The sequence below is a fragment of the Squalius cephalus genome (assembly GCF_949319135.1).
Source record: "Squalius cephalus genome assembly, chromosome: 8".
In the NCBI taxonomy this organism is placed as follows: Eukaryota; Metazoa; Chordata; class Actinopteri; order Cypriniformes; family Leuciscidae; genus Squalius; species Squalius cephalus.
Window position 1 is genome coordinate 22,891,325 of NC_137129.1, and position 26,581 is coordinate 22,917,905.

A 26,581-nucleotide genomic window follows, 5' to 3' on the forward strand; every position below is an offset into this window, starting at 1 on the left:
CTGAATGAATGAATGAGGCATTTATATAGCGCTTTCATATGTACTACTGTACACCCAAAGCGCTTTACAATCATATCAGGGAATCTCTCCTCAACCACCACCAGTGTGCAGCATCCACTTGGATGATGCGACAGCAGCCACAGTACAACGCCGCCAGTGCGCTCACCACACACCAGCTACAGGTGGAGAGGAGAGAGTTGGATAGAGCCAATTCAATGGATGTTGCATGGAGACTCTGCTACGGTTTCATTTTGAAACTCTCGTCAGCAAAATAAAGGGAAAACAAACAATATTGAGTCTAAAAAGTAACTCACAATGTTAACTTATTGTTAATTTAACTGTTGTATAAAATAAATATCACATTTGCAATTGTGCTGGGGAAAACGGCACTCTTGCTTATGTGATATTGTAATATAACAACATAATATGATATAAATAGACAAAAACTAGATAGTCTAGTCTAGCCAATAGTCTAGAAAAATCACGAGTGCATAATAGTTGTATAAAATCTGAACATTTAGTGAAAAAAAACACTTAGTGGGGACCAAATAAGTGTAGCACTAAATCTGTTAAAACGTTACACATTGCTCTTTGTATTGTTGTAAAATACATTCTTAAAAAACAAAATAAAAAAATTCAAAAAGATCAATTATTTGATAAATAGCGTACTATACAATTAAGACATTTTTAAATGTATAGCAGAGCTGTTTAATGAGGCAGCAGCATATGATAGATATAGGACAAAACAATAAAGGCTATTAATAATCTTTCATTGCGCAAAAGTATTATGATATGAACAGAGCATGTGAGCGGAGTGGAGCGGTGAGAATCTCCACTCATCGCTCACGGAACTGTTCACCCCTCCGCTCCCCCGCTCAAAGCTACATCAGGCCGCTCCGCTCATTATCGCTCAGCGCTCAACGAGGTTTGCTTCGCGCTCCACTCAAATCGACCCCCGCTCGATCCGAAAAAGGAAAAAAATCTACATGTATATCACTTTTAGCTTACCTCCTAAATTTTCAAATATAAATGTTTTATTTCAAATTACACAAAAAGTCCTGTAAAATTAAACGAATAAATGGGCCTAATAATATAAATAAAAATGATATAAACAAAAATATACATATACATTTTTTTAAAGTAAATTAACTATAAGGCCAGAATTCTGATACGTGAACTTTTGCAACGCGCACGATTAAAATTTAAATTGGCTTTCATACACACAAACTGCTGTAAAATTAAACAAATAAATGGGCCTAATAATATAAATATTATTACGGACGACACAAATTCGGCTAAATAAAACGAACCATTAGGTCTACTTGAATGAAAAAACGAATTTATTTGAATATTACGCTATATTTAATTTACACTTTGTTACAAGTTACCGTATTCAATTTGCTAACCTTTTGTTGCGTGTTCGCGTAGGTCACGTTCATGTTTTCGAGAGATGTGTCTTTTGAGATTCCAAAATGAATCTTTGCTGACTGAAACGATGTCTCCACATTCGTTTTCATTGTCATTGTTAGTTAGTTATTTTAATAGTATACTACACCTGTATGACTTCTCATTTTCCTTTTTGAAGTAGCCTACTTTTTGAACTCCATTATTGAGCCGAGTTTTGACTGAAAATAGTCTACTGTTGATGACTGTGCAAGACAGATGGATCCTGGTTTAGGTTTGACTGAGCATGCTTCAGACTCGTGGTGTGAGCTGAGCGAAATTGGAGCGGGAAATAACGCGACGCTCCGTCCTTTTAAAAATGCCGCTCTGCGCTCTGTCCAAGATACGCCCGCCCCCGCTCCCGCTCCACTCCGCTCACATGCTCTGGATATGAAAGACTCCAATACAGTGCGGCACAAGTCTTGAAACAAGTCACAGCGCGCAGCTCTTCCGAGTCTGCATTGAAAAGATCAAAGCACAAAGGAAAGACATATTGATGCGTAGTGTATTATACAGTATCTATCTATGCAATCATTTATTGAGTCTTTTCTTTTACCAGTTTTAAATTTCAGTTACTGTGCACATGAAGAACAATTATATTGCTCTCTACTCCTGTGCTGTGATCTAACAGACACCCGGTAGAAAGTGATTAAGGTACAGCAATAAAGTCCAGCAAGATAAAGTCATTTTATGCGAAACCATAGACCTTTATCTACAGATCAAGTATAATAATAGTAACATTGAATCATCTTGGAGAGAGTTTCATCGTGTTGACTGTTGTAACCGAACGCAACGCACTGTTTGAATGCTGAATGGAGAATGACTGACAGCCACAGCTGAGCTGAGGGAAGAGTTTACGTGATCTTGAATTTAATGACTTAAATATTCATTTCTATCTCACATTATACAATAGAATGGCTTCAGAACACTTATAATATAGTGCACAAAAACTTTATGGTGCTTTATAATGTGTTTGTGCCTATTTGTGGGGCTTAATAATAACACAGAATAGTATACGCACAATATCAGATTTGGAATGGCCTCGTCTGACCGATACCCAATCCGGCAAAGAATGGCAGTATCGGAGCCGATACCGATACTAAGTATCCAATCGGCGCATCCAAAGTTTTTAATTCGCCTCTAGAGGCCGCTCTTGCTCTGTATAATGACAGCAGTCCTTTCTCAGCAGAGGTGTAAAGTCCAGGTGTCAGAAAGTAAAAGTCCTGCCATATGTTTATTCCACCCATGAACTCTGAAAAACGGTGCTAATTAGCAAATCCAGGTGATTGGAACAAAATACTGAGGAGGACTTTTACTTTCTGATCCTGGACTTTACACCTCTACTTCTCAGCGCTCTCGTACTATGTAATGACAGCGCACCCTTCTCAGCCTTCTCATTAAAATGACAGATAATGAATAAAACACAGGAAAGTGTTACTTTCTAATTAACAAAATGTACATTTTCAGCATTTATTTTTTATTTGTGATTTTTTTTTTTTTTTGTACATAGGCCTAGCCTATAATTCACTTTTTTTTTTTTACTGCAAGGAGAACAGACTAACATATATTAAGAAATAATTTTAATGAAATATGGGTTATTAGTAGCCTGCTGTATTTTAAAACAGCCCATGAAAAAGCACAAATCGAACACAATTTTGACATATACTGTTCTGTTTGAAACCATTCTTCAGTGTACCCACAGTGGCAAAAAACATATTCTGGTTGAGTACCGTCTGTACACACAAAAAATCTTATCCACAAAAAAAAGAACACAAGACCACAAGGAACCTAACTCACCAGCCTCTTGTGTGCGAGAAGCAAGTTAATGACTGCCTCAAATTCTCTGAGCAAACACATATTGAGGAGAGACGAGAGCAGAGAATTGACTGTCTCCTGGTTGAAACTCCCGCTGGGAGAGCATTTATTGTAATAACCCATAAACACTTCCACTTCACATAGAAAAGACAGACAGAAAAGCCATTTAGTCAACCAAGGATTATTTATCTGTTTGACAGCATAATTCACCCAAAAAAAGAGGAGAAGTACAGAGGGCATGAACTAGTGTTGTCACAATACTGGAATCTCCAACTTCAATACGATACCTCGAAAAATATAGATTTTCGATACCACAGGGAAAACTGCCATATATAAAGCCATGCAGATAATTTATCTCATTTTTTGGATAATTTGGTTAATTTTGTTGTAGCTTTTACATGGCCCAGGAAGGCTTTATTTGAAGTACATTTACAAAAAAAAAAAGACAAGTGAACAGTCAGTAATAAAATAAGAACAAATAATAAAATTGCAAATGACAGCACAAATAAATAAAATAGAATAAAGAGACCAATGAAATAAACATTGATTTAAGTTTTTCAGGTGGGTTTAAAGTGCCCTATTATGCTATTTTAAAGTTTCCTAATGTTGTTTTGGAGTCTCCTACAACAGGTTTACATGCATCATAGGTCAAAAAACTGTTTAATTTCTCAAACGATTCGTCAGATAAATCAATCTCTCTAAATCCGTCCTTTCCGCAAGCTACTCTGCTCTGGTTGGCCAGACAGCTCAGTCTGTTGTGATTGGTTTACCGTGTCCAGCACGCGCGTCGAAAACAAAAATGCCCATTGCCATAACAATGTCAGATCTGCGTGTCCTAAGGCTTCCTACACCGTAAACTAAACATAGTAATGAACAATGACGTTGATTTTACCATATCAATCCCAGCGCAAGTCCGATGATGAAACATTGGAAAAACTAGTTATTGAACCCGAACCTCCATCGCAAGGACGACTCTAGCAGGACGTTTCTTAGTGATACACAACTCAGTTTGAGGTACATTATGAGATGTTGGCATAAGGAGCAGTTTAATCATGCACATCCCAGTCAAGTACGGGTGCTGGATCTCATATATAATGCAAGTAACAAAGTAAAGATCCGCACACCAGAGAGCTCCCATTTAGAGCTGGGCGTTTTTTTCCCCTAAAATAAATCTGCGATTTTTTTATAAAAAACTCGATTTACGATTCGATTCGATTTTTTAAAATATATATTTATTGTATTTAATTAAAGTGCATCAACATAAACAAAATTTTGTTTGTCTGTTACGATAGTCACTGTCAGATTACACAATTTTGACTCCTAAAAATCTTGTCATGTCGTGGACAAGAAACATGTCAGACTACACATTGTTTTATATGGCAGGCGATCGGGGACAAAAGTCTTTAAACGAAACGCGTGAATTTTGACCGCATCAACACGCACTGTTTGTTCGCGTTAACGCGTCAACACGCACCGTTTGTCCGCGTTAACGTGACAACACGCACAGCAGCCAATGAAATTGCTGTATTTAAGACCATATTTGCATATGTGACGCAATGGTACGTATGTCTCTGGTTGGTATATACGTATACAAACATCAGACATCATGTTTATTCATGAAGGATGTCGTAATGGTATACAGGTATACACGTATGCAAACATCAGACGTTATATTTGTTCATGAGGGATGATGCATGATGCATTGGTACGTTGTGAGTGATGTCAGTCTTATGTCATGATTTGTCATGCCTTTTTAAGTTGTTCGTTTAACGTTCTTTCTCAAGGTTAGAGAAGTCAACAGCTTAAACGATGGCTCTTAGAAAGGCTCTTTTATTTGAGCAAACTGCCAAAAAACCTTTTCAGACTGCGTGCAGCTGAACCAAGAAAAGCTTAAGATTGCATGGAGCTGATAAGCATGAATGGCAGAAGAAAAAGACTGCAATTAAAAAACAAAACAAGAGAAATTTATTTTAATGCAAGCAATAAAAAACTGCAGCTTTGGAATAAAAGAAAAGAAATGAACGATTAACTATAAGGCATCCTGAGTCCTGTCTTAATGTGAACCCTGCCATCACCCACAAAGATCGGTCATTCTTGTCCGAGTAATGAGTAAAATTTGATTTTTTTGTGTGTGTGTTGTAAATATAATTTATTCCGAATCAGTATTCTCATCACTGTTCAGTCAAGCTTTAACGTATATAAATCGGCATATTTATGATATTTTCATCTTTATAAAGGGCATTTTTCCCTATTGTTTTAAATATATGCTTCATCTTTCATTTAAAATTCTTAAATTTGATCAATAAATTAAAATAGAATAATAAGATGCTAAAGGTCTGTTACCAATCAAATTAAACTTCATTAAATAATGTAATGAGATTATTTAAAATATTTTTTGAATACACAAATAAAAAATATTATTTGTACATAGAAATAATATTTATAAATCGCCAGTAGGAGGCGGCAGGCGACCATCTTAATGAGTGAGTCATTGAGTCATTTATTCAAACGATTTGTTCAAACGGCTGATTCATTCGGATGAGGCAGTTGAAATTCATTGAATCTGACTCAACTGATTCGTTCAAAACACTGAATCATTCGGTAATGAAACACGGTTGAGTTTTCCTTTGAGACGCTGTGGAACTATTTTTGCTGCTGAAATAGAACAAAAAATGCCAATATTGTGTCTAACATTCAACTGACTTAATATGAATTGCTTGTTTATTGAACTGTAACTGTATCATATGTTATAGCTAAATATAAAAACACATTTTGAATGTTTCCTTTGTTTCCAAATTAGGCGCGCAGAACCTTGTTATCGTCAGTAGGCTAACTTACATTATATATTAGGCTATTGTATTCACTATCAGTCGCCACTTACACTAAATGAATGCAGAATAGTATTTTTTTGTTATTGACGTTTTAATCAGGCTATTTGTCCAGTCGGGCAAGTCAAATTCTCTTTCACTTGCCCCTTCAAAAAATCCACTTGGCCCAGACAAGCGTAAATATTGAGCCTGTAATAGCCTATTATATATTACATATTTTAAATATAATATACTAATTTCATTATAGCACTCATCAGCCTGAAGCATCCAAGACGATGTATACTGTAAACAACACAGAGACAGAGCAGCACAAACAAACTCATAGTCATAGCAGAACTCATGTCTCCATCCATATTATTATTATTTTTTTCATTTATGTTGATTTATGAAAAGTGAACAGCACTATATAGGATGCGTAATATATCGAGAGACATGGAGAGGGTGAGACATGATTTTGACCACTTCATTAAGTTTTGTTTTGTGAAAGCCTTTCTTTAAAGTGAATTTCGTTTTGTATAAATTGTATCTTCATTTTAATCAATTTTACATCAACCAATTGCCTGGATTTAAAAAATAAGAAGCAAACAGACAATATAATTATGGAGGCGCCCGCGCGGCACCTGCATTGCACGTGAACTGGAGCGCATCTCATCCTAACTTAACGAAAATCAGTGTATGCCTCACACAGACATGAGAAATACATCAAATACACAAAGCTTGAAATGTCTTTAAACGAAATAATTTAAAACGAAAAGAAAAAGGCTACTCTCTGATTATGTAATCCAAGATGTGCATTTCTCTCTATAGGCGCGTTCACTACGGAGATGGCGATCGTCAACTTCATCTCTGCAGTCGATACTGTCAGAAAACACAGTTTATCAATAAAAATCAATGCACGCGTCAACGGATTTACAAATGCACATCTTGCTTGTTGCATGCACACATATTATGTTGAAATAACGAGATATTATGTTGAAATAACATTATTATTAATGCATCTTTTAGAATATTTGATTGAATGCTGAATGTTGCGTTTGTTCAATTTAATAAAATTAAAACTTTAATTGTGATCATTAAAATAATTGAATATTAAATATTATGTGGCCAAGTTTTGCTCATTTATTAATAGTGTGTATATATATATATATATATATATATATATATATATATATATATATATATATATATATATATATTATATATATATATATATATATATATATATATATATATATATATATATATATATATATAATTGCAGCTCCTCCTGTCAATGATCTAGCACCCCCTCAGCACATGCGTTAAATTATGCTACACAACAGCTCTGAAAAAGAAATATGATAATAAAAGGTTTTGGATTGAACACCAAATTACAAAAACATCATGTTAAAGTGAATAAAGTTATCTCTCTGTGTGTGTGTGTGTGTGTTCAGTTATAAATATGCTTTGCAAGTTATATACTTTTGAAAATGATAGGCCAATAACTTAAACATTTAATAACCCATATAAATAAATTATAATGTATAATATGGAATAGAGCATTTACTTAATTTACAATGTAACATTTATTAATTTACTCTAGCAGTTAATATCAGTAAAACAAGGCCACAATAAACTAAAGGATTAAAATGTAGGTAAATCTAAAAAGTAAATCTGCTTTAAAAAAATATTACAAGTTAGAACATGGCCATAATTTGCGCGTTGAGAAACACGTTCAAATTGGTCATCTTAACATGGTAAAACTGTGCGTGTTTACACGTTATAAAGTAACGCGACAACAACTGACGCCTTAACACGACCAGAATGTGCGTGTCTACACGTACAAAAGAAACACGTAAAAAATTGCCGCGTTAACGCGGACAAACGGTGCGTGATGACGCGGTCAAAAATCACGCGTTTCGTTTAAAGACTTTTGTCTCCGTCGGCCTTCCATAGTTTTATGACCAGTCATCGCGAGCCGTCTCACACACTCATTCACTCGCACATATAGGCTACACAAGCTCACTCACATAGCCTACACACACACACACACACACACACACACACTCGCACATACACACTCACTCACATACACGCACTTTCTCTCTCTCTCTCTCACACACACACACACACTCACTCACTCACTCTCGCGCTCACACAGTCACACTCACTCGCTCTCTCACTCACTCTCCCTCACTCACTCACTCACTCACTCGCTCGCGCGCCGTCGTCGTGGAGGACCGTTAAAAAATTAAACATGCTAGTCTTTTTGTCGTGAAGCATCGAGGGCTGCGCCGCAGGGAGCGTTCTACGGAAACCCTGAAGGAAGATTTGGCGAATGCAAAATGTATGTATTGTACGCTATATAGAGGGGGAGAAAAAAATAATCAAAAAAATAGATTTTTTGAAAATATTAATCGATTTGACCTACCAACTCGATTTTTAAATCAAATCGATTTTTTCCCAGCCCTACTCCCATTTCCATGATTTATTAATGTGTGACGTTTCGGGCCTTTTGCGGCCCTTCCTGACAGTCTGAGGAAGGGCCGCGAAAGGCCCGAAACGTCACACATTAATAAATCATGTAAATGGGAGCTCTCCGGTGTGCGGATCTTTACATTATGAGATGTTGCAACTGTAATTCCTCACCATCAGCATTAACAAGTGCATGTCCATCAACACACCGATTATTTTACTTATAAATTTATTTACAGAGTATTTTTCTAATATATTGAGGTGAACACGTGGAAACTATCAATAACAGTGTATGTATGCAACATTAGCCGAGCTCTAGCTCTAGAATGATATGATATAACATAAACGTTGGTAAAACAGATCTTGCTCCATGCGTAATCTTTCCTCAAAGTAGTGAGAACAACAGACAATCTGCATTAATAGACACAGTTTTAGGTAATAGTGGCCCACAAACTGATTAGCAGAAGAATTTCAGTAAGACAGTAATAATGTGAGTTAACCAGTTAGCTGCAAGGTTATTTTCGTAAACGAAAACTGAAACTAAGACTAAAACTATTGGTCAAAAAACATTTTCGTAAACTGAAATAAAATTATAAATTTATAATAAATGAAAAACTAAAACTAAACGAAACTAACAACAGTTGCTGAAAAACTAACTGAAATAAAATAATAATTAGCAGTGGCGGTTTAGGGAAATGCCTGTATATGGTGCTTCACTAGGTTTCCCGCAGCACTTTGGAACTAAGGCGGCCGCCTAAGCAACACACGCCTGCCGCCTTAACTACATCGTCGTGTTACTCTGTCCTGTTTTCTCCCTTTCAATTAGAGCTTAGATTCTCTGGCTGAGCCCGAGCCCGAACTTGACCCGGCCCGGGCCTTTGATCAAGCACTTGTGTTACAAAATGCAACACGTCACGTGTCATGCGCAGCATCTCCTCCGCTAGCACTCATCACACCAGGTCCGGGATAATAGGCTTTAAAAATATTTATTTTGTTTAAAAAACTATATTCTAAAACCTTGTTGAATTATATTAGAGTAGTAGCCTAGGCCTACTCCTCCTAGGCCATCCAAGTTCATTCTTGTTCATTTTCTGTGTTCATCATTGTTCACGTTTTTTTTTTTTTTTTTACATTTCTTCATTCGATCCATTTGCGATCCATTCCATTCTGAATAAACAAACAACGCAGTTTACATGCTTCGTCCTTGTTGCATTATTCATTAAGATAATAATTAATAAATGCACGCACAATTATCCGTGAACTTGATCAATGTTGCAGATATGTTTTACTATGCACAAACAAATGCCTTTCAACTTGTGTGCAAAATTCAGAAGTAAATGAAGGTGCAGCAATTTGTACAAATAGAGAGTCTGTAGGCCTACTATACGTGTTGTAGCCATTAAATAAGCTCATTTAGTTTCATATTTGTTAAAATATTATAATGTTATTTTTTTCCATCTTTGTTGAATATGAAAAGTGAACAGCATGAGTAAAATAGGATGCGCAATATATCAAGAGACATGGAGTGGGTCAGACATGATTTTGACCACTTCATTAAGTTTTGTTTTGTAGAAAGCCTTTCTTTAAAGTGAATTTCGTTTTGTATAAATTGTATCTTAATTTTAATAAATTTTTCAACAACGAATTGTCTGTATTTAATAAATAAGAAGCAAATATAGCAGACAATATAATCATGGAGCTGCCGGCGTGCCGTGGTCACTTTCATTGCACGTGAACTAGATTGGGCTGGTCCGAATACCATTTTTTGAGCTTCGAAGCTTCGGTAGTAATGAACATCGAATATTCGAAGCTTCGGAGAGAGGGTGCTGAACATATTCTTCTCTCTAATAAAGGCAGGAATCTCTATGTGTCTGTATGTCCGTTTGCATTTTGATTATTTCGAGAACCGTTTATCCAATCGACTTCACAAGGGAGTGCAGTGTCACATTTGGTGCAATATAGATGGACACGCGAGACGCAACACATTCAGAAATAATAAACTTTTAGTAAACTACAGAACAGCGCGAGCGGGAAGCGGCACACCTCACGCGGGCAGGGCTTATATGCTCCGAGAACGGACACTGCACTAGTGATATAAAACGCACACACACAGGTCTGTTAAATTAAGCAAAACTTTTAAGGTAGTCTAATATTTTTCTGACTAACAAATTACTGACAAAGTAAAGGGTAGATTTAAATAAAGAAAAACAAAATTTAAATAAAGAAAACCGAAATTTAAATAAAGAAAAAACGAAATTTAAATAAAGAAAAACGAAATTAAATTAAATTAAAAACAAGATTAATTTAGATTGATAATAACGGGTAAAAAGGCTAATACAATTTGTTTCTATTATTCTATTTTCCACAATGTTAAAGCAACGCAGCTTAACCCAAAACACAAGCTCAGGCATGCACTTCGGTCCATACAAACTCCACTATTCTGCACTCTAGCCAGAGAACACTTAGCCTGGCTCCGCCCTCCTGCATACTTTCGCTCAATTTTATTTCCCTTCAGTACTACGTCTGGGATTGTGGTGTATTCTTTGGTTTTCTCCGATAATTTTTTTGGCGGTCCAATCAGCAAACAGAGGGAGTGGCTGAGAACGATGACGTTGAGGTCGTGCGCTAGTTTGAGTTGTAGGGTTACATCACGACCAAAGGTTAGCAATTGGTTATGGCAGATCCAGAGTGACTCTGGGCAGATCCAATAGTTTTAAACTTCAACAGAGTACCCGCCTACAAGGAAGTTAATGCTTGTCAATGGAGAGAGGCCAGACACTCTGTACAAATTAAATGTACGAGAGTCTGGTAGAACCAGGCTAGAGAACACTCAGGCGTCGGTTCTATTTCTAGCATGCACGCGTTTTCCGTGTGACTCGAGCCGCGCCTGAGACGCGTGTCTCACGCAGGCAGTGTGCAAACTCCAACCTGTTAACATGGGAGCCGAAATAAAAACGGACACGCCACGCAGCCGAGACGCTCACGCCACGCAGCCAGTGTGTCGCCGGCCTTATTCAAGCACGAATGAGAACCGTTTCGTTTCCAGCCCTAGAACTAGAGCGCAACTCATAAATGAACCGAAACTCAGTGTATGCCTCACAGACATAAGAAATATATCTAAAGAAAGCTTGAAATGTCTTTAAACGAAACAATTCAAAACGAAAAGAAATAGGCAACTCTCTGATTCTGTAATCCATGATGTGCATTTCTCTCTGCGCATTTCTCTCTGCGCATTCATTACGGAGATGGCGATCGTCAACTTCATCTTTGCAGTTGCAGCCGACACTGTTTATTAATAAAAATCAATGCATGCCTGTCACCTGATTAACAAATGCACATCTTGCTTGTTGCACGTACACATATTATGTACATATTACGAAAATAACGAAATAATGAGATATTATGTTGAAATAACATTATTAATAATAGCCTAATAAATCTTTAAGAATATTTGATTGAATGCTGAATGCTGTGCTTGTTCAATTTAATAAAAGTAATACTTTAATTGTGATAATTAAAATAATTGAATATTAAATATTAAAGGGTTAGTTCACCCAAAAATGAAAATTCTGTCAGTAATTACTCACCCTCATGTTGTTCCAACCCCGTAAGACCTTCGTTCATCTTCGGAACACAAATTAAGATATTTTTGATTAAATCTGAGTGCTGTCTCACTTCTCCATAGGCTTCTAAGACACTATATCTTGCTGGCCCAGAAAATGTATTAAAGACATCATTAATATAGTCCAAGTGACTCCAGTGGCTCAATCTTAAGTTTATAAAGCGACGAGAATACTTTTTGTGCGCATAAACAAACAAAAATAACGACTTTATTCCACTTTTCATTTCCTTCTCTCTGGGCCTCAAGTCTTTTCACGTAGTGTTTAAGCTTAGCGCATCTGTGTTGCACATCACCACGTAGGCTCACTATTGGCCGATGCTGGTCATGTGTGTGATACGTGGTGACGTGCACAGACGCGCTACGCTTAAACACTACGTGAAAAGACTCGAGGCCCAGAGAGAAGGAAATGAAAAGTGGAATAAAGTCGTTATTTTTGTTTGTTTTTGTGCACAAAAAGTATTCTCGTCGCTTTATAAACTTAAGATTGAGCCACTGGAGTCACTTGGACTATATTAACGATGTCTTTAATACATTTTCTGGGCCAGCAAGTTATAATGCCTTGGAAGCATATGGAGGAGTGATCCAGCTCTCAGATTTAATCAAAAATATCTTAATTTGTGTTCCGAAGATGAACGAAGGTCTTACGGGGTTGGAACAACATGAGGGTGAGTAATTACTGACAGAATTTTCATTTTTGGGAGAACTAACCCTTTAAGTAGCCTATGTTTGCTCATTTATTAATAGTATTTATATATAATATATCTAGCACCCCCTCAGCACCTGCGTTAAAAAATTATATGGTGCCACCCCTGGTAATAACGGCCCACGTATTAAAAAATTGTCGGGTTTAAATCGGGCTCGGGCTCATAATTACAGCTAATGTATTGGGCCGGGCCGGGCTCGGACACAACGTGCACGGGCTCAGGTAGGGTCGGGCTTGATTTTTTGGGCCGATCTAAGCAGTACTTTCAATCTTTAAATTTGTGATAAGCCTCCGAATCGTGTGATGCGTCCGAACAGCGGCATCTGGTGGTTGAATGTCATCATTCTACAACATTATTTATCCGGGGAAAAAGAAAAAAAACGTTAATTTGGCATTTGGGTTAAAATTCAGTTGTTGTTGTTGTTGTTTCAGTTGTTATGTTGTTTTGCACTTTTTAGCACAAATATTTGTAAATATTTGTATAGTTTGTTAAAATTGCACATTGCAACTGTTATTTTGAAAAGCTGGTTATTTATAAATTATAAATTGTTATTTAAATTTAATATTTAGGTGTTTAATAAATAATTGTTAAATTTAGTACAGAGCCTGTAGTCTATCACACAATAGACTATACAATCTATATATTGGTTTAGATACACCGGTTTCCTCAAGTATATATTGGTTTCTTCAGTTATACATTGGTTTTTATATATATTGTGTTCTTCAAGTATATTTTGGTTAGATACATTGGTTGGCTCAGGTATACATTGGTTTGTTTCAACTTTATATGGGTTTAGATACATGGGTTGGCTCAAGTATATATTGGTTTCTACAGTTATACATTGGTTTGTATTAGGGCTGTTCATGATGTTAGATTTTTCACACTACGGTTATTGTGGCCAAAAGAATTCACGATATCCATATATCGCGATATCTATAGAATCTATGGGGGGGGGGGTAGTTATCAGTCAAATTAATTTTTACTTTGTTTATATAGTTTTTCTTTTTTACCCAACAAACATTAGGATACTGATAAACGCAAGGCACATGCATTTTTACTTCTTGCATACTCAATATATGGCAAATTTTTGTGAAGGAAGACAAGCATGTGAAGTTTATCTGGTTTCAAATTGAAGCGAAACACTGTCTGAAGGTTTCCTGAAGAACTGAAAAGTCATGCAGATAGCAGATTTTAATAAAAAAAATCAAGTGCAAATACAAATACAAAAATAAGATGAGTAAAGAAAACGGGGTTCTTAATAATCACCCTTCATTAAATATATGAACACAGAAATCCCGTTAACAGGTTAATGTCACGTTTCCCATTCCATGACTAGTAAAATAATAGCAATTTACTCTCTGTAAAATGGCGTAATCCGCAGGGTGATGGACACGGAGATGGGTAAAAAGGTTGATGGCTACACATTCTGCAGCGCCGCGTCGCGTGTACGACAACTCGAGGTATCGCACACCGGACGCGCACTTTCTCAGTTTATGGCCAGCAATATTCTTATGTTTAAGGACATTATGAAATTAAGTTAATGTCTGTACTATGTTATGATTATACTGTACAATTAAATACAATAGTTACTGAGTCTGTGATCTGAACACTTTACCTCAGAGAATCCGTTAACTGAATGAATTGAGAATATCACCTGAAAATCCGATAACATCAGCAATTTTCATTCAAGCAGCTGATTTCTGTAAATGAATGTAAAATTAAATGTATATTGCAGCACAGGGTGAAGTCATTTACGATGGTTTGAGAAATATAATGTAAATTTAATATAAAACTATGTAAATGGCGCTCTGTGTCGCGGCAGGATTTTGAACAAGGTCCTGAGCCGTTGCTGGGCGCCGCGGACAGACGCCGAAAGGCACCGTCGGAGTGTGTACACTCATAGAGAATGATGTGTTCGATTTAAAGACGTGGCGCTGCACTTCTCGTCCAGTGTGCGACCCCCTTTAACCCTCTGGGGACCAAAAACGCGCCGGCGCGTTTTGCTCGTTTTTTTTTTTAGCAATGAAAAATAAACACAAAATGCTCTGTTAATTTTGATCTTTAATTTTCGTGTTATACATCAATCGATCCTGTTCAGTTTCTATTTTTTTTCTATATACTCACAATAAAAATAAAGTGTTTTGCTTTTTGACAAATAAAGAAACTTTAACATGATGCGATTTCTGCCTTCTCTCTGTCAGTAAACTCCCATTTGAAACGCGTTCGAAAATGATCTATAACTCCGCGAAAATTCAGTCAAACAGGCAAACAGACCCACGGGCATAAAGCTTGAGATCGCATCTGTTAAATGAAGTCATTTATATAAAAAACAAATATTATCAGCTTCTGTAATCTGTATAAAAAGAGAGCGATTCCAGTCGAGCTCATTACGAGCTCATTGACTTTAATTCGTTCACGCCTACTCACGGAGCGCGCTATTCACAAGATAATGTGCTAAGCCATCTATGCAAAACAGGTAAACGCCCCCAAGCAAATGCATTAAACGCTTCAAGTTTCATCATTTCGTCACCTGCGCGTTGGGAAGATGACATGGTACACCGGTGCGGAAGCCCTTCAGTTCGTCCTGGATACTAGCGACGAAGAGTCCAGATTTTCATCAGAAGAGGAGCGCGACTACTCTGATGACGACCGTTTGTATTTTGAAGAGCGACTTGATCCAGCCGTGGATAGAATTTCGGATGAGTAAGTATTTATTCTTACTTGCATTAATTGACAAGCTATTCAAAACATGAGCTTACATATTATACTGGGTGGACTTGCCATCCAGAGTACTGACATTTTATATCTACCTATTCAACACGATCTAATGAAAGTGCATATCTATACCATGAATTTAATATCTCGTACCATTTCAACGTTAAAAATGTTTTGTTTTGTTTTTTTGTGTACATATGCTACACCCCTTGGTTAGGAAATTTGTATTTGTATGTGTAGCCTAAATGATATGTTTAGATCATTATGTATGAAAGATAGAATTTAGAAATTATTTTAGAAAGTAGGTGTTTAGATTATATTTTGACTATATAAATGCTGCCTCATTATCATTAACGATGCATGCTCGCAAATATCAGTTGTAAATGTGTGTAAATGTGCTGAAATGTGTAAATATACCCAGTTAATGAAGTGCACAAATGTGTTAGGCTAATGTTTGCGGTGTGCCTCTCCGGTAATGGCCCATTGACACGCATATAGGCTTATTGCACGCGTCTAAAATTATTTACATCAGTAATTCATTATAGACTAATGCTACTATAGTTATATTTATGTAATAATATTCTTCAACTTTTTTAAAAGGAATGTAGCTTCATCACTACCTCCGCCTGCAACTCGGAGTGCGCTTAGCAACACAGTCAGAAATCAGAAAGAGTAAGTACATATTTACCCACTATTTTACAGGTGTTAGTTCAATTTTGTTTATACTTAGTGTTAATAATATGAGCCTGTATGACTTTATTATTTATTTTTGGAGATTGGTTGATGTTACATATGTTTTGTAACTTTTTTTAAAAGGAATGTAGCTTGTTCACTCTCGCCTTCCACTGCAACGAGGACACGCAGCAACAAAAATCAAAAAGAGTAAGTACATATTTACCTACTATTTTACAGATGTTAGATACATTTTGTTTATATACTTATACTGATGATACAAATGTAGCCTATATGTGCCTGTGTGGCTTTGCAACAAATGTGTTGTTATGCATGCACAATATAACAATTATTGATTGGTAATGTTAATATAAAAGGTCACATATATGTAATATATGGTCACATTTGATTTGCTTAGAGCCCGCATCAACGGGGCATAAGCATTTACTGTGAGATACCTGCCTTTACTTTTGTTTTTACAAAATTACAATAAAACAGATTGAAAAACAAAACATTTGAATCTCCTCATTCTTTGTTCAGGCTGCCTCACTGATGGCCCATTAACACTTGGGGGAGCGTCTATGTCACACCTCTGGTCTGAATCTCATTAATATTGATGACCCATTACCACTCCCACGCATAAACCTCTTCTGACAAAAAAACTGTTTTACAATGTTTAAATCAATGTAGTGTTTCATGTGAACAATCAGGCAGGATGATTTTCATATAATTTTGAAACTAGAACTCAAAGGGACAACATCAATTAGTGAAAAGTCTTGTGGACACATATTTATTATGTGTTTTGTGTTCTTAAATCAGCAACTTTCATTTTATTTTTTTCCAATAACCTCGCATAAACATTATTCTCTTAAAAATACAAACATCTACATGCACGTTGCTCGCATATTATGGTAGCCCTGTTTGTGCTATATAGAGTGAATTTACACCTTTGCCATTAACATGTTTATAAATAACTGAAAAAAGCACAAATATCAAGGCATGTCAGAACATCTCAAGGACCCCAAAAACAGCTTGGTCCCCAGAGGGTTAAGGTGCTGTTTTCTTTGAAGCCGAAGAACTCCATAATGGCGAGCTTACTTTTTTCGGGTGTGGACAGAGTGTTTCACTCTAGCTGCGCGGGCGCGGGCGAGCGCTGCGTCGTCTTCTTATTTGATAGGTGTCCGCGGGTGCAATACAAACACCTGAGAGGTCAACCAGGTACTGCTGCTGGAGTATTTACGCGTCATGTTATCATAAGAGTCCTATTCATTTTAAACATTGTGGTTATCGTCAACACCGGTATATTGCGACAACCCTAGTTTGTATATACTGGTTTCCTCAACTATATATTGGTTTAGATACATTGGTTTCCTCAAGTATATATTGGTTTAGATACTTCAGTTTCTTCAAGTATATATTGATACATATTGGTCTTCTTTGATTAACGTGACAAGCAGCAGCAGGTTTATTAGGCTGTTGTCACTGTCACTGATCCAATATACTGATACACAACATGCGTTTTCTCTTTCTCTCGCTTTCTATTTACTTTCTAAAAATGACTGCATTTACTGGAATACTTGTCAAGACAGGCATTTAGGCCTGTCGCGATAGTCAATAAATCAATTAATCGCGCGATAAAAAAAAATTTAGCTCGATAATTTTTCCGGCCGCGATAATTCCATTTGCATGCCTGTTTGTTTTCCTCGTTTCTCTCTCTCTCTACCAAAGAGACTGGATGACCACTCTCGGTTCCTTAGCGTATAGGAGGAGTGAACCCTCTTGTCAGTTGCATAGTCTTTGTGTGGGGAAGGTGGCGCCGCGGCGCCTGTCAGTCACATGGTCTTTGTATGGGAAAGCGCCGGCGGGACTGCTTGCGGCAACTGCCGGGAGAGAGAAAAGACGCTAGTTGTGAGTTGGAGGGAAAAAAAAAGGAAAAAAAAAAAGGAATTGGTTTCAAAGCCAAACGCGACAGCGAGCCCGGTCTCATGAAAATGCGTATCTATACCACGAATGTTATTTCTCGTGCCATTTATACGCCAAAAATAGTTTTTGCGTGCATATGATACGCACTTTATGGCGTGTAATACGCACGCACTCCTCACCCCTAATCCTAACCAAGTATTTTCAGTGCGTAGCATATACACGCAATAAAGCGTGTCTCCGTCTTCCCGACAGTAAATTACACAATCACTCGGGCGTTTGTTTAGTCGACAAAGTAACAGGAGGTCAGTGCAAATGCTGTGGTATCCTGTTGAGGCTTTTTTTAATTTGTTTACAAAGGTCCTAACCAGCAGTTTTGCCTGTTATGGAATGTCACTATTTATGTCTGAGCCTAATGTTTAATATTTTTTGAAGTACAATTTTGTTTACATCCATTTTATTTATTGTTTTTGGTATTTATTCAAGTTACTTTTTTTTGTTAACAGACACAGAGTCCATTGCTTTTATTGTTTTTGGTTGTTTTGTTAATTTTTTGTGGATATTTAAAATGTTTTTCCGTTTTCAATGTTTAATATTCTTAAGAAATAAAAGTTTATAGATCTTTGAAAATGTGTACCTGGATTATTATGCCATTATCATTATATTAGATGAAAATGGTCTCGAACGACAATATTATCGTTTATCGCAATAATTTCTTGGACAATTTATCGTCCAGCAAAATTTGTTATCGTGACAGGCCTACAGGCATTTATTTATTATTTTTTATATATTTGACTATTTAAGCGCAATAAGCCACGAAAAAGAAGTCAATTTGGTACTCACAATCTGTTTGAGGCAGCTTTATGAGAGCGGCCCTTATATAGAACAGTGGTCCACGCGCATTTGGTGTAAGCACGAAACCTGCGGGAATGAGAAAAATTATGCGCAATACAAGCACTATTCAACTGGAGCAAATGAGACGAGTGAGTGACAGGAGGCAGGTATGTGTCAGCGTACAGCGTACAGCGTATCTGCGTACAGAAGAGAGTGCGAGAATGTGCAGCTGGTCTCTTGTATTGAAGAAAAGCAGTATTGGAACCGTTTCAGATATTTCAGTATTGATACATATCAAAAACATTATATTTTTGACAATACTAGTATGCACATGACATCACAGCAGGTGGAAATCACTGTGGTTACACCCACTGAGTGACAGCATTGTTGTTCAGCTTGAATGCTGCGAAAAACCCACACAAAACACTAGGGTTGCATGTATTTGTTCTTAAAGTGATAGCAGCCTAACAATTCTTCTGACATCTGTGCAATTAATGTTAATTAAACAACAAAAGACAAAGAGAAAATTTACTCAGTGATCTTGACTAAATAATGTTTGTAATGTATATTTTATTTATAATGTGCAGTTATTTTACATTTGATACCAGTAAAATTTCTGTACCTGAATAATAGACCTACCTGAAAATCTTAAAACACTGTGCATTTCATTTGTATCTTAATTCAGTTGTATTTATTTGCACTATTGCTAATTGATTTGTTCTTATTTAATTTCTGAGTGTTTACTTGTCTTTAATAATGCTTGAAATTTAATTAGTTATGCTAGATGTTTTTGATGTGGTACTTTTGCTAAAACCATAGACAAAGTTCCTTGTAAGTATTCTTTAGCCTGTTGATTTTTTTTAATGGTATTCAGCTGCAAGGGAATGTTTCGCAAAAAAAAACATAGAATAAATGTGAATGATATCTATGTTTTTTGGTTTTCTTTGCCTAATTGGAATCAAAACTAGGAATCGATAAGAATCGGGAAGCAGAAATGGAATTGCTAAAATTTTAACGATACCCAACCCTACAAAACGCATCTAAAAACGATAAAGTGCTATGCGATTGACACTACAAATAGATTCAACAAGAAATGGGAGCTATCTTTTTACAAACCGCAAAAAAACTACTGAAAAGAGAAGCAAATGAATAACTGCAATTCAAAGAAACAAATGGAACCCAGGCAGTGAAAGGTGGATTTGCAGATACCATTTTGTATGAGATATGTTGAATTTTGGGGTAAAAATCATAACCTAGGTTATAAATAGGGTTGGGTATCGTTTCATTTTTAGCGATGCTGATTCTGCTTATCGAAGCTGGTTCTTATCGATTCTTGTTTCCGATTCCAATATTTTTTGGAGGGAGAAAAAAGGGCAAATACTTGAATAAATATTTCTACCTTTTATTCTTGCCAATTTTAAGCAATAACCAATAAAATGGCTAAAGTGAAAAGATCTCTTCATATAAAGGTGTTGATTACATTATTACTCCAGTAGGTGGCAAAAATCAACTGTTTTTTTCATTGAAATATTTATTCAAGAAGACTCGAGAGATTCGTTCAAAAACGGTGAATCATTCATTCATTAAACAAGTATTTATGAGACACTGAATTAATTAGTGTTTGAATTAATTATTCAAACTAGTTTTTTTAAAAATAGACTATTAGACTAAACATGTTATTCTGAGTAGTTGTCTGATGTATGTAATCGTGATCTCCATTTTAAACGAAACAAAAATGATTTTAAGCCACATAGATTCCTGAATTAGGGACCGTTCACATATCGTGTCTAAAAATGCATGGAAAAGCACGGCCGCACCGCTTTCTCCTTTCCACAAGCGCTTGCGCTCCCGTGGCGTCTGTCGTTGCTATGCAACCATGCAGGGCCGGCCCGCGGCATAGGCAGTATAGGCAAATGCTAGGGGCGCCACGTCCATAGGGGCGCCAAAATGAGTGAACGAGTGAATTTTTTTTTTTTATTTATTTTTTTTTTTTTTTTTTTAATAATACTATTTAAACCATTACTTCGAAATACTACCAAATAAAGCAAAAAAAGTCCGGCACATCAATCTTCCCCCGCCCAGCGAGTGCTTAACCCTCTGGGGACCAAGGTGTTTTTGGGGCCCTTGAGATGTTCTGACATGCCTTGACATTTGTGCTTTTTTCAGTTATTTATAAACATGTTAATGACAAAGGTGTAAATTCACTATATATAGCACAAACAGGGCTACCATAATATGCGAGCAACTTGTATGTAGATGTTTGTATTTTTAAGAGAATAATGTTTATGCGTGGTTATTGGAAAAAATAAAAATGAAAGTTGCTGAATTAAGACCACAAAACACATATTAAATATGTGTCCACAAGACTTTTGACCAATGGATGTGGTCCCTTTGAGTTCTAGCTTCAAAATTATATGAAAATAGTCTTGCTTTATCGTTCACAAAAAAAAAATACATTGATTTAAATGGTGTAAAACAGGTTTTGCTTGGAAAGCCAATATGCGAGGGGGAGGAGTAGTTCACACCCACTCTGCATAATGACTCTGCCTAATGAGCCATCCTTTCAGGTGTGACACTGACTGAGCCACAATGCAAGGACAAAGGATGTATTTAGAAGAAGACTTATATTGACCATTTAAGATTTTGCTTACATCTCTCTTGTAAATATGTTTTGCTATTTTATTAAAAATGTTACAATTACAACAATAATTACAATTTCAACAATATTTCAAGTGTACTCTTTCTTTGTAAAAAAGAAAAAGAAAAAAGATTATAGGCCTACATTTTATCATATGTATTCATTAGTTTGAATATAGCCGCATTGGAACATCTAACATCTTAGTCTATGACTTTATTTTTGACAAATATATATATATATATATATATATATATATATATATATATATATATATATATATATATATAAAACGTTAGATATGAGCAGAAATTGCTAAACAAAAGCTTATTTTATGTGGCAGTATATTTTACAGTAGCCTAAAAACTGTACCCAAATCTAGTCAACAAGTGACTGACTGTAGCGTTGTTTTTATGAAATATTAGGGCATATAAATGCTAATTTGCAGTTTAATACGTTGCTTATACAAATACATTTTATTTCAACATATTCCAGTCGATTTTTACTCATCTCAGTAGGCTATAGCAAAGCAGTTTATTCTTTCACACACAGACGCGCGATTTATATTTAGGCTAAACAGTCTTTACAAATATGTACCCTTCATTCATCTCACAGAAAGGCGAGTCATATTATAGAAATGCGATTCATCTTTTTGCGGTTTGCATAGGCCTACACTAACGTTATTCCATAACGTTATTCCACACTTGAGAAAAGAAAACAGCCTACCTCACTCCTCAGCGGGATCTGCTCCTCATATCAGGATATATTGTTCCTCATATCAGCACTGTTCTGAGGAATCTTTTCTCCATAAGGTAGGCTATATTATGCCTCACTCGATCGCGACGCGCTTTGTTTACAGCTGATGTGGGCGTTTCACAGATCTTCAATAGTTCTCAGAATTTGCGTTTGAATAGCACGCGCTCTCCGGGGAGTGGTCACATTACTGTGAATTAGCTCGTAATGAGCTCGACTGGAGTCGCTCTCTTTTTATACAGATTACAGAAGATGAGAATATTTGTTTTTTATATAAGTTACTTCATTTAACAGATGCGATCTCAAGCTTTATGCCCGTGGGTCTGTTTGCCTGTTTGACTGAATTTTCGCGGAGTTATAGATCATTTTCGAACGCGTTTCAAATGGGAGTTTACTGACAGTGAGAAGGCAGAAATCGCATCATGTTAATTTTTCTTTATTTGTCAAAAAGCAAAACACTTTATTTTTATTGTGAGTATACAGAAAAAAAATAGAAACTGAACAGGATCGTTTGATGTATTACACGAAAATGAAAGATCAAAATTAACAGAGCATTTAGTGTTTATTTTCATTGCTAAAAAAAAAAAACGAGCAAAACGCGCCGGCGCGTTTTTGGTCCCCAGAGGGTTAAAGTGCGTCAGAAAAAGAGCGCGCGCGCGATCAGTTGTTGGTAATTTGTTGTGTAGCGTGCGCGACGCCGCATCCAATGTAGACAGCATTGCTTTTGGTTTGCTTTTGTTTGTTTTAACACACTCAGGCTCCCCTGTAGAAACGGACCTGCCAGCTCGCGCCAGGTCTTGACACGGTGAAAGTTTCCTGATTGTGACGGATGGCCAAATTTACATGACACATTATAAATTAGCATTATAGTCTGCAATAAATACAGTGTCAAAAAGAAGAGAAGAGGATAAAAGGGGATAATAAAGTGCATGATGTAGTGAATTAACAGTTTATCTAATTGCATAGTATTAGCCTAAGATACTATAATTTAATGGCATTTATTTTAACCTTAAACTTAATGTTAGCAGTTGTGAGTTCTCCAGAGGCCACAGACAGTGTGATTTTGTATAACAATCATGTCAGTTTTAAGACGCATTTTTTATCACTTTTTTAATTAATGTTTTACACTACAGTTGTGCAGTTTTGGGGGATATATGGCATTTTTAAAATTTATTTGCAAAAATTAGTAATGATATTTATTTACAGGTTTAAATAGCAAAGTTCACATTAAATCGTATTGTAAAACGCGCTATAAAAGATAATGGGGACTTGACTTGAATGCTAGATGTCACTACAGGCCAAAAACTTGGACACATTACTATTTTTAATGTTTTTGAAAGAAGTTCTTCTATCATTTATTTCTGTGATTCTGTGAATTTTCAGGATCATTACTCCAGTCTTCAGTGTCACATGTGACATCCAGTCTATCACATGATCCTTTAGAAATCATTCTAATATTCTGATTTATTATGAGTGTTGGAAACAGTTCTGCTGCCTAATATATTTGATGAATAAAAGGTTAAAAAGAACTGCATTTATTCAAAATAAAAATATTTTCTAATAATATAAATCTTCTTTACTATCACTTTTTATCAATTTAACACATCCTTGCTGAATAAAAGTATTGATTTATTTCAAAAAAAGAAAGAAAAAAAATTACTGACCAGTAGTGTATATTGTTGTTACAAAAGATTTCTATTTTTAAAACATTTGCTTCTTTTTTTTTTTTTTTTTTTTTACTTTTTATTCATCAAATTATCCTAAAAAGTATCACAGGTTATGAAAAAATATTAAGCAGCAGAACTGTTCCCAACTTTGATAATGAATCATCATATTAGAATGATTTCTAAAGGATAATGTGATAGTAATGGTCCTGAAAGTTCAGCTTTGCATCACAGAAATAAATGATAATTTAAAGTATAATGAATTGAAAACCAATTATTTTAAATTGTAATAATATATCACAATATTACATTTTTTTCTGTATTTTTGATCAAATAAATGCAGGCTTGATGAGCAGAAGAAACTTCTTTGAAAAACATTAAAAATAGTAATGTTTCCAAACTTTTGGCCTGTAGTGTGTGTGTGTATATATATATATATATATATATATATATATACTGTATATCGTGAACACAATGACGTGGTGAAATGGGCTGTGATGCATGGGGCGCCAGGTAAAATCTTGCCTAGGGCAGCAAATTGGTCAGGGCCGGCCCTGCAACCATGAACTGCACTCTCCATGATGACGACGAGGAAGTATCAGCAAAGGATTAATTGATTTATAGCCCTTGCATTAGCTTTACTAGGCTACTAGATACATTTATGGAGATGAGAAATAAAAACCCGCCCTGTTCAGCTATGATCAGCTGTTCGGCCGAGCTTTTGATGTTACAGAAAGGTCGGTTGTTTTTTGTCACATGACCTGCGCACCGCTTGCGGCATGATGTTTTCATCTAGCCGAGGCATAGGCGTGCCTGCAAAAACGAGCGCCACGCACCGCATGCTCGTCGCGCCCACGGCCCACATCGCTTCTAATATGAACGTGCTTGCCGCGCGCCTACATTTGAAATAACGAATTTGCAACTGTCCCAAAGTCAGGAATCGATAAGAGGAATCGTAATGCATGCGTCTTATTGAATACCCAGTTTTTGGAAATTTGTTACCGGTTCTAAAACGGAACCGGTTCTCGATACCCATCCCTAGTTATAAATTATATTAACTTATCAATTAAATATTTACCGTTGTATACTGTATTCTACAAAGTATGTGTTCTACAAAGGGAGATGGTTAGATGTTAGACAAACTGTATTGTCTGTCTGATGGTAGGCTTGCTGCAGTAGTCGGTGTTACCGGTGTTACACAGTGTTCGGCTGTACACACAGATTACATTATTTGCCCACCGTGACACTGCCCCCGTTGCTGTTTTCCTTTTTTTATAGAAAAAAAAAACAACAACATTTAGTTAAAGCTACACTGTGTGATAATTTCCCCCATCTAGCGGTGAAATTGTATATAGCCCCTTTCACACAGAGATTCTGGAAAATACACGGATAAAGTGACCCGGGATTAGGGCTGTCGCGGTGAAGGATTTTCCCTTGCGGTAATTATGAGTGGCTCAATAGCGCGATATGCGGTTTTACCGCATTTATTAATTTATTTTGATTTATTTGTTGCTATATAAATAAGTGTTACGATGTGGTCAGCATGCACAAAAACGAGTACATTTTCAGTAACCAAAACCGAAACTAAACAGAGTATCTGCGCATTGAAAGCCTGTCACTCAGCGCGCAGTTGTTGGCAACGGACTGTCTTTGAGTGAGTCATAAACCATTCATTCAACAACACGTTCAAAAACGCTGATTGATTCATTAAAAGATAGTAATGAAACAAGGTTAATTATTTTTAACTTTGAGCTCCACAAGGCTCAGCTGACCAGCAATGCGTTGCATAGGTAATGCTGAAGCTTCACTTAATAGAGACAAATGGCATTGATTCAATGCGTGACTCACTGAGTTTTGTTTCCCGCGACCGCGAGTTCCTCGCGCTGTGGATGCTGACCAGCGCTGTCGCTGATGCCATTCATGGTAAATACCCTTTATTTTAAACGTTAAAAGGATGACAGGACAAATCCACGAAGCCTCACAAATCACCATGATAAAACCATGATCACCACGTCTTATTATCATTATTAACTTATTTAACCTCTGGGGTCCTTCGGGTCCAAATGGACCCGAAGCCTTTAAATAAAAAAATGTAAAAAATCATAGCTTCATCGGAATGATCCGAAATTTGGTGACTTTGTTGGTACTTGGTATATGAACACCCAAAAAAATTGGGGACAGGATTTGAATAGTCTAAGTGGTTGTAAAAAAAATAGTCACACTCAGGACCTTCGGGTCCAAATGGACCCGCCATAGGAAATGAATGGGAAATTGGCAAAAATGTGACAATACTGAGTTTTTTTGTGCGTACAATCTACAAATCAGCCACGATCCAGAAAAAAAGCACACAACAGTGAAGGGGTGAATCTATAAAACATCAAGAGTGCAAAACAGACACATCCACACACACACACACACACACACACAAACACACTTTTATACACATACACACTAATAAATTCAGATTACAAAAATCTGTTTTGAATTTTTAAAAATCACAGCTTCATCGGAATGTTACGAAA

General features: G+C 36.3%; 1 protein-coding gene across 5 annotated transcripts in view; it reads right to left on the reverse strand.

Moving 5' to 3' along the window:
- Positions 1 to 26,581, reverse strand: part of topaz1 (testis and ovary specific TOPAZ 1) — a 104,821-nt gene that overhangs the window by 46,517 nt on the left and 31,723 nt on the right. For all 5 annotated transcript variants that reach the window (XM_079878098.1, XM_079878101.1, XM_079878102.1 and 2 more), the window contains one exon: positions 3,241 to 3,392. In XM_079878098.1, the coding sequence (XP_079734224.1) occupies positions 3,241 to 3,392 (152 nt within the window). The remainder of the gene's footprint in view (positions 1 to 3,240; positions 3,393 to 26,581) is intronic.